Source organism: Watersipora subatra, chromosome 3 (assembly GCF_963576615.1).
Source record: "Watersipora subatra chromosome 3, tzWatSuba1.1, whole genome shotgun sequence".
Taxonomy (NCBI): Eukaryota; Metazoa; Bryozoa; class Gymnolaemata; order Cheilostomatida; family Watersiporidae; genus Watersipora; species Watersipora subatra.
Window position 1 is genome coordinate 36,764,509 of NC_088710.1, and position 12,974 is coordinate 36,777,482.

Here is a 12,974-nt window from a genome sequence, read left to right on the forward strand (position 1 = left end):
CAGTGACGTCGACCTTGGTAGCGGACCAAGTTCGACCATCTTTGTACCATGTGATAACAGCAGGCGGGTTGGCATAGCCCGCAATACATCTCAGAGTGTAGAGCCTGTTAGCCACGAGATTGCTGGCCAGACCAGAGAGTTGTGGGGCCAGAGGCTTGACTGCAAAAAGTTCTAATGTTTAGAAGTTTGATGACAGTGAAGCGATGTCCTCTAGCTAGCTCACTACATCGCACACAAATAATGCACGTGCCATGACTCATTATGAGTGGCAGGATGTGGGTCATGGGAAGTGTCACCATCACTAGTAGGTTAGACACCTAGGAGTCATTCCCTTTATCTGTTGACTTTCTTATAAAGGGTAATGAGTAATACATATATATATGAGTAATGATTGGCATATGCCATGAGAAAACGAAGAAAAAAAATGGAAGGTGCTCTGAAAGTTAATTAAGCCAGTTTTAATAAGAAATTATGATTGAAAAACTAGTTTCTGATGCCAACAGAAATAGTGTGGGTACTGACTCTACATTATAGCAATAGACAACAAACAAGAGTGAGGTGAGTAGCACTGTGCAAGCTTTATGGCATGTAAATTTTTCCAAAGCAAAAGATCTGCTAGTCAGCCAGAGATCTACTAGTCAGCCAGAGATCTACCAGTCGACCAGAGATCTACTAGTCAACCAAAGATCTACTAGTTGGCACACCCTTGATCTTTTTATGTAATAAAATGATGTTGCTCAAAATGGCGAATGTGAACATTTTAGTACCAATAGTACTCAACACTATAGATATTTAATACATCAGAATCGTACAAGTGATTTTATAACTGTATAATTTAACTCTCGTTTTGTGATAACTTAAAACTATTGAACCAATCTATTATTTGGGTAAGTATAATAATTCGTTGGTTTCAGCAGTAGTTACACAAATTTAACTAGTTGTACACGAGGTTTTAGATGAAGGAGACCCAACTAATAATAAAACATGACATCAAGGTTCTTGAGGCAAGACTATTATAATTACAGTTACCACACTAAGCATGAAACAGTTTACGTTCATCTAACAAGCCATACATAAAGCCTTGGTAGTGTGGGCCTGTGCTTGGCTAGTGTAGACAACTCCCAGTTGGTCTGTACTTAGCTCTGCATAGCAAATAAGCAGGGAGCCTTGTACCGCACGAGTAAGTACCACCCCAACCACGCTGACTACTTTGTTAGTTGTATTGTAATACGGAAAGACGCTGAGCACCGACTTAGATGTCATGTTGATACGTTGTCCGTCAGGTTCTGTAAAACAAGCATAATATTATTGTTTGTAAGCAGTTGATAAGCATTGCCGCCTCCGTACATATAACAATATGCCAACCCTATAGCTATCTACATGTATACATTATGACTGTACTTACATATATATACAAAACTATACATTATGACTATTCCTATGTATACATAACTATATATTATGGCTGCTCCTACATATATACATAACTATACATTATGGCTGTTCCTATGTACACATAACTATATATTATAGCTGCTCGTATATATACATAACTATATATTATAACTGCTCCTATATATACATAACTATATATTATGACTGTTCCTATATATACATAGCTATATATCATTAGTCAATGTGTTGAAACACCCACAGCACCTGACAACTGCAGCACCATTACATCTAAGCTTCCTGTCTTGAAGATGTTTTTCAACATGCCCTACATATTATTTATGATATTCAGGTGCTAAACACTGCTACTATTTGAAAAACCTAAAATATGCTCACCTCATTTAAAAAAAGTTCATGCAAACTTTTAGCTATCTAACATCCACGATTAGTTTTAAGTATTCCTTTAAACACATTAACAAACAATTACTTCTAGTAGATTGGATTGAACAGCGAAAAAATGAACAAGTTCAAGTATATCTCAGTTGCAGCGGCAGTAGTTCCCATGTACCCCACATAGCTACAGTAGTTCACATATACCCCACATAGCTACAGTAGTTCACATGTACCCCACATAGCTACAGTAGTTCACATATACCCCACATAGCTACAGTAGTTCACATATACCCCACATAGCTACAGTAGTTCACATATACCCCACATAGCTACAGTAGTTCACATATACCCCACATAGCTGCAGTAGTTCTCATGTACCCCACATAGCTACAGTAGTTCACATGTACCCCACATAGCTACAGTAGTTCACATGTACCCCACATAGCTACAGTAGTTCACATATACCCCACATAGCTACAGTAGTTCACATATACCCCACATAGCTGCAGTAGTTCCCATGTACCCCACATAGCTACAGTAGTTCACATGTACCCCACATAGCTACAGTAGTTCACATGTACCCCACATAGCTACAGTAGTTCACATATACCCCACATAGCTACAGTAGTTCACATATACCCCACATAGCTGCAGTAGTTCCCATGTACCCCACATAGCTACAGTAGTTCACATGTACCTCACATAGCTACAGTAGTTCACATGTACCCCACATAGCTACAGTAGTTCACATGTACCCCACATAGCTACAGTAGTTCACATGTACTTCACATAGCTACAGTAGTTCACATGTACCCCACATAGCTACAGTAGTTCACATGTACCCTACATAGCTACAGTAGTTCACATGTATCCCACATGGCTACAGTAGTTCACATGTACTTCACATAGCTGCAGTAGTTCACATGTACCCCACATAGCAACAGTAGTTCACATGTACCCCACATAGCTACAGTAGTTCACATGTACTTCACATAGCTACAGTAGTTCACATGTACCCCGCATAGCTACAGTAGTTCAAATGTACTCTACATAGCTACAGTAGTTCACATGTACCCCACATAGCTAAAGTGTCTCAGCGTGTCTCAATAGCACTCAGTCCCCAACCAGCTCTTAAAAAGTTATTTTTGTAGGCATCCTCAAGCATAAGGTAAATAGAAAGGGGTAACATACACCTACCTCTTAACTCCCACCATAATTTGGGTACTGGGGTTACACGCTCAGCAACACAGGTGAGTGTGTAAAGCTCCCCTTCCTCCGCCTCATAGTTCTGCGCTATTCTCAGGCTACTAGGTGAAACTATAACACAATTCAATTCATCATGAAACCGAGTTTACTAAAAAGTGAAGAGGTAATTATTTGTTACTTTTAAAATATTTGTTGAAATACATGGCAGGTTTGTTCTTTTTACTATACTTTGGTGAATGAGAAAGAAAATATATGTTTTTAGGCAATGATCTTTGAAGCTCAACAAGTATATCTCTATATATCAGAACGACTAGTTATACAGCTCATACAGCTCATACAGCTCAACCATCATTGATGCTTTTGAGAAGAGTTTTTATTCCACCCTTTCGATCATGGAAAAGTGGTAGAAATTCCGGCAGAGGTTCTACTTTTTTATGCATCAAAGCATGCAGTGCCTGACTGCAACCAATTATATTAGAGTATTCTTTAATGAAATAATATAATAAGTTTATTAATAATGGCCATCCTAATGTTTGTTTATTCATGTTTTTCATGAATGTTTCATATCTTTAATATCGATTACATTACTTACCAAATGAATATACAACTAATGCTCACTATATACATACGCAGTTACGCACCTACAAAATCTATCAAAAAGTTATTTATAAGAAAACTTTGATTTTTGCTGCAGTCATGGTTCAACGGCGTGGACGTTGCCAAAGATGTACTCCCAAAATAGAATAAAGCACAATAAACAATTACAGTAAAAGATTAAAAAGGCTAACATCTTACCGACAAGCGAGAGAAGAAATTGCTGAGCAATGGACTGGTTGGCAAACTTTTTACACAGGTACAGGCCGGTATCTTGCAAGGCTGTGTTGATTATAGTTAGCCGTGTGCCGTCACCATGCCTAAACGTACAGAAATCGGGACGATGAAGAGAAAGCCGATTTAATATGAGCCAATCAATTCAGTTTCAATCAATTGTTGATTAAACCCTCGGTAGATCCTGTTTCATTTGACCTAGCTGTAGGTTTATTTGACCTATTTAGACCTAGCTGTAGGTTTATTTGACCTATTTAGACCTAGCTGTAGGTTTATTTGACCTATTTAGACCTAGCTGTAGGTTTATTTGACCTATTTATAGGTTTATTATAGAAAGGCGGCATGTAAATAGAGGCCTTGGAAAGCATATGCTATCTAGAATCGCAAGCAGTAGAGAGTTTTGGGTTCAAATATCGGATATTTATGTTAGAAGCAGTGATGGCATCTTCAGATAGCTACACATTCATAATGGTGTAGATATGTCAGGCAGGACAACAAAGCAAACAGCAATGCTACAAATATTTAAGGACAGGAATGCAATGCAGCTGAATATCGAATCAAACAACAAAACCAATGACAAACTGATACAGCTTGGAGAAGAAATTCTCCATCAAAACGAAAACGCAGATGGGATTGTTAAGACAAAATCAATTACATAAATGACTCACATCACTTGGAATATTTGTTTGCACATACCAATGAGTCAAGTGGTATGCAAATTTATAGAAAGTGTATCACGACGACAATGTGAGAGCTTTGATGCAAATAAATTATTGTTATTCGAACATGCTAACATTTAAAACCATTAAAGAACAGAATTTATTTTCTTTCAGTACATTTTAGAAAAACGAAAATTGTTGAATTACTATAGTTGGCGGTTACCAATTACTACTATCTATAAGTCTCATTATATTAGAACATTATTACTTGTTTTCTCATTCTAATTAATAAATAGCTTAAAATTTATTGATTTTCACCTCAGCTTAATAAACAACTTGTCATTTAAATGTAGCAGTGTAATTGAAGAAATTGCGACGAAATGTTACATGATTATTCATGCAAATCCAAGAAATTGTGCAGTAATCCAAATGATAACAGGTATAATTCCTATGGTAACAGGTATAATCCATACGGTAACAGGTATAATCCATATGGTAACAAGTATAATCCATACGGTAACAGGTATAATCCATACGGTAACAGGTATAATCCATACGATAACAGGTATAATCCATACGGTAACAGGTATAATCCATACGGTGACAGGTATAATCCATACGGTAATAAGTATAATCCATACGGTAACAGGTATAATCCATACGGTAACAGGCATAATCCATACGATAACAGGTATAATTCATATGGTAACAGGTATAATCCATACGGTAACAGGTATAACCCATACGGTAACAGGTATAATCCATATGGTAACAGGTATAACCCATACGGTAACAAGTATAATCCATTCAGTAACAGGTATAATCCATACGGTAACAGGTATAATCCATACGGTAACAGGTATAATCCATATGGTAACAGGTATAACCCATACGGTAACAAGTATAATCCATTCGGTAACAGGTATAATCCATACGGTGACAGGTATAATCCATACGGTAATAAATATAATCCATACGGTAACAGGTATAATCCATACGGTAACAGGTATAATCCATACAGTAACAGGTATAATTCATACGGTAACAGGTATAATCCGTACGGTAACAGGTATAATCCATATGGTAACAGGTATGATCCATACGGTAACCGGTATAATTCATATGGTAACAGGTATAACCCATATGGTAACAGGTGTAATCCATGTGATAACAGGCATAATCTATATACGTAGTAACGGGTATAATATTGGTTTCATTGATAAAACTCCTGGCACAGAGATCAAAAATTATCCTTCTATTCATGGCATCTAATTTAAAATGATGTTAATTACCTGAGCTGTCTGTGAAGACAGAGATGACAACTTAAAGAGCTTGTTTGCTAACAATAGATATATGTTATATGTTTATATGTTATATCTTTATATGTTTGCTAACATATAAAGATTTTATAAATTATTCTCCAATACGACGTGAACAGAGAGAATACACAATAATTCCGTGTTAATTCTTCAACATTTGAGAAGTTAGTTAAAGCTTTGTTAGTTGGTTTCAATCTTATATAGTTGGGATGTGTATTGTAACAGATGTCTTATATAGTTGATATGTGTATTGTAACAGATGTCTTATATAGTTGGGATGTGCATTGTAACAGATATATTATATAGTTGGGATGTGTATTGTAACAGATATATTATATAGTTGGGATGTGTATTAAAACAGTTATCTTATATAGTTGAGATGTGTATTGTAACAGATATATTATATAGTTGGGATGTGTATTGTAACAGCTATCTTATATAGTTGAGATGTGTATTGTAACAGATATCTTATATAGTTGGGATGTGTATTGTAACAGCTATCTTATATGGGTGATATGTGCATTGTAACAGATGTCTTATATAGTTGATATGTGTATTGTAACAGTTATCTTATATAGTTGGGATGTGTATTGTAACAGATATCTTATATAGTTGGGATGTGTATTGTAACAGATATCTTATATAGTTGGGATGTGTATTGTAACAGATATCTTATATGGGTGATATGTGCATTGTAACAGATGTCTTATATAGTTGATATGTGTATTGTAACAGTTATCTTATATAGTTGGGATGTGTATTGTAACAGATATCTTATATAGTTGAGATGTGTATTGTAACAGATATCTTATATAGTTGGGATGTGTATTGTAACAGCTATCTTATATAGTTGAGATGTGTATTGTAACAGATATCTTATATAGTTGATATGTGTATTGTAACAGATATCTTATATGGGTGATATGTGCATTGTAACAGATGTCTTATATAGTTGATATGTGTATTGTAACAGTTATCTTATATAGTTGGGATGTGTATTGTAACAGATATCTTATATAGTTGGGATGTGTATTGTAACAGATATCTTATATAGTTGGGATGTGTATTGTAACAGATGTCTTATATAGTTGGGATGTGTATTGTAACAGATGTCTTATATAGTTGGGATGTGTATTGTAACAGATGTCTTATATAGTTGATATGTGTATTGTAACAGATATCTTATATAGTTGATATGTGTATTGTAACAGATATCTTATATAGTTGGGATGTGTATTGTAACAGTTATCTTATATAGTTGATATGTGTATTGTAACAGATGTCTTATATAGTTGATATGTGTATTGTAACAGATATCTTATATAGTTGGGATGTGTATTGTAACAGATATCTTATATAGTTGGGATGTGTATTGTAACAGATGTCTTATATAGTTGGGATGTGTATTGTAACAGATATCTTATATAGTTGGGATGTGTATTGTAACAGATGTCTTATATAGTTGATATGTGTATTGTAACAGATGTCTTATATGGTTGAGATGTGTATTGTAACAGATATCTTATATAGTTGGGATGTGCATTGTAACAGATGTCTTATATAGTTGGGATGTGTATTGTAACAGATGTCTTATATAGTTGGGATGTGTATTGTAACAGTTATCTTATATAGTTGGGATGTGTATTGTAACAGATATCTTATATAGTTGGGATGTGTATTGTAACAGATATCTTATATAGTTGGGATGTGTATTGTAACAGATGTCTTATATAGTTGATATGTGTATTGTAACAGATGTCTTATATGGTTGATATGTGTATTGTAACAGATATCTTATATAGTTGGGATGTGTATTGTAACAGATATCTTATATAGTTGGGATGTGCATTGTAACAGATGTCTTATATAGTTGATATGTGTATTGTAACAGTTATCTTATATAGTTGGGATGTGTATTGTAACAGATATCTTATATAGTTGATATGTGTATTATAACAGTTATCTTATATAGTTGGGATGTGTATTGTAACAGATGTCTTATATAGTTGATATGTGTATTGTAACAGATATATTATATAGTTGGGATGTGTATTGTAACAGATATCTTATATAGTTGAGATGTGTATTGTAACAGTTATCTTATATAGTTGGGATGTGTATTGTAACAGATGTCTTATATAGTTGATATGTGTATTGTAACAGATATATTATATAGTTGGGATGTGTATTGTAACAGATATCTTATATAGTTGAGATGTGTATTGTAACAGATGTCTTATATAGTTGGGATGTGTATTGTAACAGATATCTTATATAGTTGAGATGTGTATTGTAACAGATATCTTATATAGTTGGGATGTGTATTGTAACAGATGTCTTATATAGTTGGGATGTGTATTGTAACAGATGTCTTATATAGTTGGGATGTGTATTGTAACAGATGTCTTATATAGTTGGGATGTGTATTGTAACAGTTATCTTATATAGTTGATATGTGTATTGTAACAGATGTCTTATATAGTTGATATGTGTATTGTAACAGATATCTTATATAGTTGGGATGTGTATTGTAACAGATATCTTATATAGTTGGGATGTGTATTGTAACAGATATCTTATATAGTTGGGATGTGTATTGTAACAGATATCTTATATAGTTGGGATGTGTATTGTAACAGATGTCTTATATAGTTGGGATGTGTATTGTAACAGATGTCTTATATAGTTGGGATGTGTATTGTAACAGATGTCTTATATAGTTGATATGTGTATTGTAACAGATATCTTATATAGTTGATATGTGTATTGTAACAGATATCTTATATAGTTGGGATGTGTATTGTAACAGTTATCTTATATAGTTGATATGTGTATTGTAACAGATGTCTTATATAGTTGATATGTGTATTGTAACAGATATCTTATATAGTTGGGATGTGTATTGTAACAGATGTCTTATATAGTTGGGATGTGTATTGTAACGGATATCTTATATAGTTGGGATGTGTATTGTAACAGATGTCTTATATAGTTGGGATGTGTATTGTAACAGATATCTTATATAGTTGGGATGTGTATTGTAACAGATGTCTTATATAGTTGATATGTGTATTGTAACAGATGTCTTATATGGTTGAGATGTGTATTGTAACAGATATCTTATATAGTTGGGATGTGCATTGTAACAGATGTCTTATATAGTTGGGATGTGTATTGTAACAGATGTCTTATATAGTTGGGATGTGTATTGTAACAGTTATCTTATATAGTTGGGATGTGTATTGTAACAGATATCTTATATAGTTGGGATGTGTATTGTAACAGATATCTTATATAGTTGGGATGTGTATTGTAACAGATGTCTTATATAGTTGATATGTGTATTGTAACAGATGTCTTATATGGTTGATATGTGTATTGTAACAGATATCTTATATAGTTGGGATGTGTATTGTAACAGATATCTTATATAGTTGGGATGTGCATTGTAACAGATGTCTTATATAGTTGATATGTGTATTGTAACAGTTATCTTATATAGTTGGGATGTGTATTGTAACAGATATCTTATATAGTTGATATGTGTATTATAACAGTTATCTTATATAGTTGGGATGTGTATTGTAACAGATGTCTTATATAGTTGATATGTGTATTGTAACAGATATATTATATAGTTGGGATGTGTATTGTAACAGATATCTTATATAGTTGAGATGTGTATTGTAACAGTTATCTTATATAGTTGGGATGTGTATTGTAACAGATGTCTTATATAGTTGATATGTGTATTGTAACAGATATATTATATAGTTGGGATGTGTATTGTAACAGATATCTTATATAGTTGAGATGTGTATTGTAACAGATGTCTTATATAGTTGGGATGTGTATTGTAACAGATATCTTATATAGTTGAGATGTGTATTGTAACAGATATCTTATATAGTTGGGATGTGGATTGTAACAGATATCTTATATAGTTGGGATGTGTATTGTAACAGATATCTTATATGGGTGAGATGTGTATTATAACAGTTATCTTATATAGTTGATATGTGTATTGTAACAGATGTCTTATATGGTTGATATGTGTATTGTAACAGATATCTTATATAGTTGGGATGTGTATTGTAACAGATATCTTATATAGTTGATATGTGTATTGTAACAGATGTCTTATATGGTTGATATGTGTATTGTAACAGATATCTTATATAGTTGGGATGTGTATTGTAACAGATATCTTATATAGTTGGGATGTGCATTGTAACAGATGTCTTATATAGTTGATATGTGTATTGTAACAGTTATCTTATATAGTTGGGATGTGTATTGTAACAGATATCTTATATAGTTGATATGTGTATTATAACAGTTATCTTATATAGTTGGGATGTGTATTGTAACAGATGTCTTATATAGTTGATATGTGTATTGTAACAGATATATTATATAGTTGGGATGTGTATTGTAACAGATATCTTATATAGTTGAGATGTGTATTGTAACAGATGTCTTATATAGTTGGGATGTGTATTGTAACAGATATCTTATATAGTTGAGATGTGTATTGTAACAGATATCTTATATAGTTGGGATGTGGATTGTAACAGATATCTTATATAGTTGGGATGTGTATTGTAACAGATATCTTATATGGGTGAGATGTGTATTATAACAGTTATCTTATATAGTTGGGATGTGTATTGTAACAGATGTCTTATATAGTTGATATGTGTATTGTAACAGATATATTATATAGTTGGGATGTGTATTGTAACAGATATCTTATATGGGTGAGATGTGTATTGTAACAGTTATCTTATATGGGTGAGATGTGTATTGTAACAGATATCTTATATAGTTGATATGTGTATTGTAACAGATATCTTATATGGGTGAGATGTGTATTGTAACAGATATCTTATATAGTTGATATGTGTATTGTAACATATATCTTATATGGGTGAGATGTGTATTGTAACAGATATCTTATATAGTTGATATGTGTATTGTAACAGATATCTTATACAGGTGAGATGTGTATTGTAACAGTTATCTTATATAGTTGAGATGTGTATTGTAACAGATGTCTTATATAGTTGATGTGTGTATTGTAACAGTTATCTTATATGATTGGGATGTGTATTGTAACAGATATCGTATATGATTAGGATGTGTATTAATAAAGTAAAGTAAACCCACTAGTGCTACCACAATGTATGCACTTAAATAATGCTCTAATTTACACATATGACTAGAATGTGTAAGATTGCACCTTTCCAGGCGTTGCTTCGAGGAGCTGCGGACATAGTAGCGACCATTGGTGTCGAGGTATGCAACTGTCTGATAGGCTCCAGTTATGGCGGACTTGTAACCCCAAACGACAGGAATATCTTGTATGCTGCAGGTAAATGAGTAATCGTCGCCTTGTCTTACATCAAATGTTTGCCCGTTTTGACAACACATAAAAATAAGAACGATAGAGAGTGCTGCAGGAAACATGCTTTGATGCTGGTGTCATAGCTAGAAGTGAACGGGTACATATATGAGTCTAGCTGGAATAAATAAAGGGATGCCGCCCCGTGACAAATGGTAAAATTAGCTAAAGTAAAAATAGCGTAGGTCTTTGAGATGCTTAAGATGGCCAATTAAACTGGATAAGATGAAAGATGACGAGTTTCTCTTGCATTACCTTCTCTTGCATTACCACTACAATATACACTTCAGTCTAGTCTTGTATTATCACTACAATATACACTTCAGTCTAGTCTTGCATTACCACTACAATATACACTTCAGTCTAGTCTTGCATTACCACTACAATATACACTTCAGTCTAGTCTTGCATTACCGCTACAATATACACCTCAGTCTAGTCTTGCATTACCACTACAATATACACCTCAGTCTAGTCTTGTATTATCACTACAATATACACTTCAGTCTAGTCTTGTATTACCACTACAATATACACTTCAGTCTAGTCTTGCATTACCACTACAATATACACTTCAGTCTAGTCTTGCATAACCACTACAATATACACTTCAGTCTAGTCTTGTATTACCACTACAATATACACCTCAGTCTAGTCTTGCATAACCACTACAATATACACCTCAGTCTAGTCTTGCATTACCACTACAATATACACTTCAGTCTAGTCTTGTATTACCACTACAATATACACCTCAGTCTAGTCTCGTATTACCACTACAATATACACTTCAGTCTAGTCTTGTATTACCACTACAATATACACCTCAGTCTAGTCTTGCATAACCACTACAATATACACTTCAGTCTAGTTTTGCATTACCACTACAATATACACTTCAGTCTAGTCTTGCATTACCACTACAATATACACTTCAGTCTAGTAAATGAGAAAAGGAAATGATTCAGCATTATGATTGACTTTATTAACCAAAAGAAAGAACATTTTACAGATATTTTGTTATTTGCATCAACGCTTATAACATATCTGTCAAATATATATAATATACAAGTACATATATATACTTGTATATTATATAGCTAATATTATATACTTGCATATATAATACAAGTATATACATATATTCTCGCATATATACAAGAATATATATACATGTATTTACTTGTATATATACATACAAAATGTATATCAAACAATAATGGTATATACATATACATACCATTATTGCTCTCTATGCTCAGTTGAATGCCGTAGTCAAATGGATAAGCTCAACGCCTCCAGAACTGTTGATATATCTATTTATACATATATATATATATATATATATATATATATATATATATGTATGTATATATCTTTCTCAAAGTTTGTGTGTGTGCATGCATGCGTGCGTCTGTGTGCGTCTGTGTGTATGTGTGCGTGCGTGTGCATGCGTGTGTGTGCCCGTGTTTATGCCCGTGTGTGTGTGTGTGCGTTCATGTGTCTGTATATGTTCAGCTATAGCTCTTAAAATCTTAGAATGAAGATTCCGTAAAAAATAGTTTATCTTTACGATGGTATATGAAGGACTAGTTAAGGCTAAAAGTTGTGCTTTACGCGCATGTGGCTAAATGTTTATCATTACATGTGACTGTGTGAAATGCAACGTGTAAAAGTTTTGCTCTGCTAAGAAAATTGTTTCACTGGCAATATCGACTAGCTCAACAGTTCAGAAAAAGAAATGAGGTCAGAGGAAATTGTGGAAGGTATTGA

At 33.4% G+C, this 12,974-nt stretch overlaps 1 protein-coding gene across 1 annotated transcript; it reads left to right on the forward strand.

Annotated features, from left to right (window-relative positions):
- Nucleotides 1-4,858: 4,858 nt before the first annotated feature.
- LOC137390572 (uncharacterized) lies at nt 4,859-5,671 on the forward strand. Its single transcript, XM_068076901.1, has one exon. The coding sequence runs from the start codon at nt 4,859-4,861 to the stop codon at nt 5,669-5,671; it is 813 nt and encodes a 270-aa protein (XP_067933002.1).
- The last annotated feature ends 7,303 nt before the right edge of the window (nt 5,672-12,974 follow it).

Excerpts from the sequence above, each read along its gene's own strand:
- LOC137390572 (XM_068076901.1), top strand. The coding sequence starts at position 4,859 with ATGTTACATGATTATTCATGCAAATCCAAGAAATTGTGCAGTAATCCA.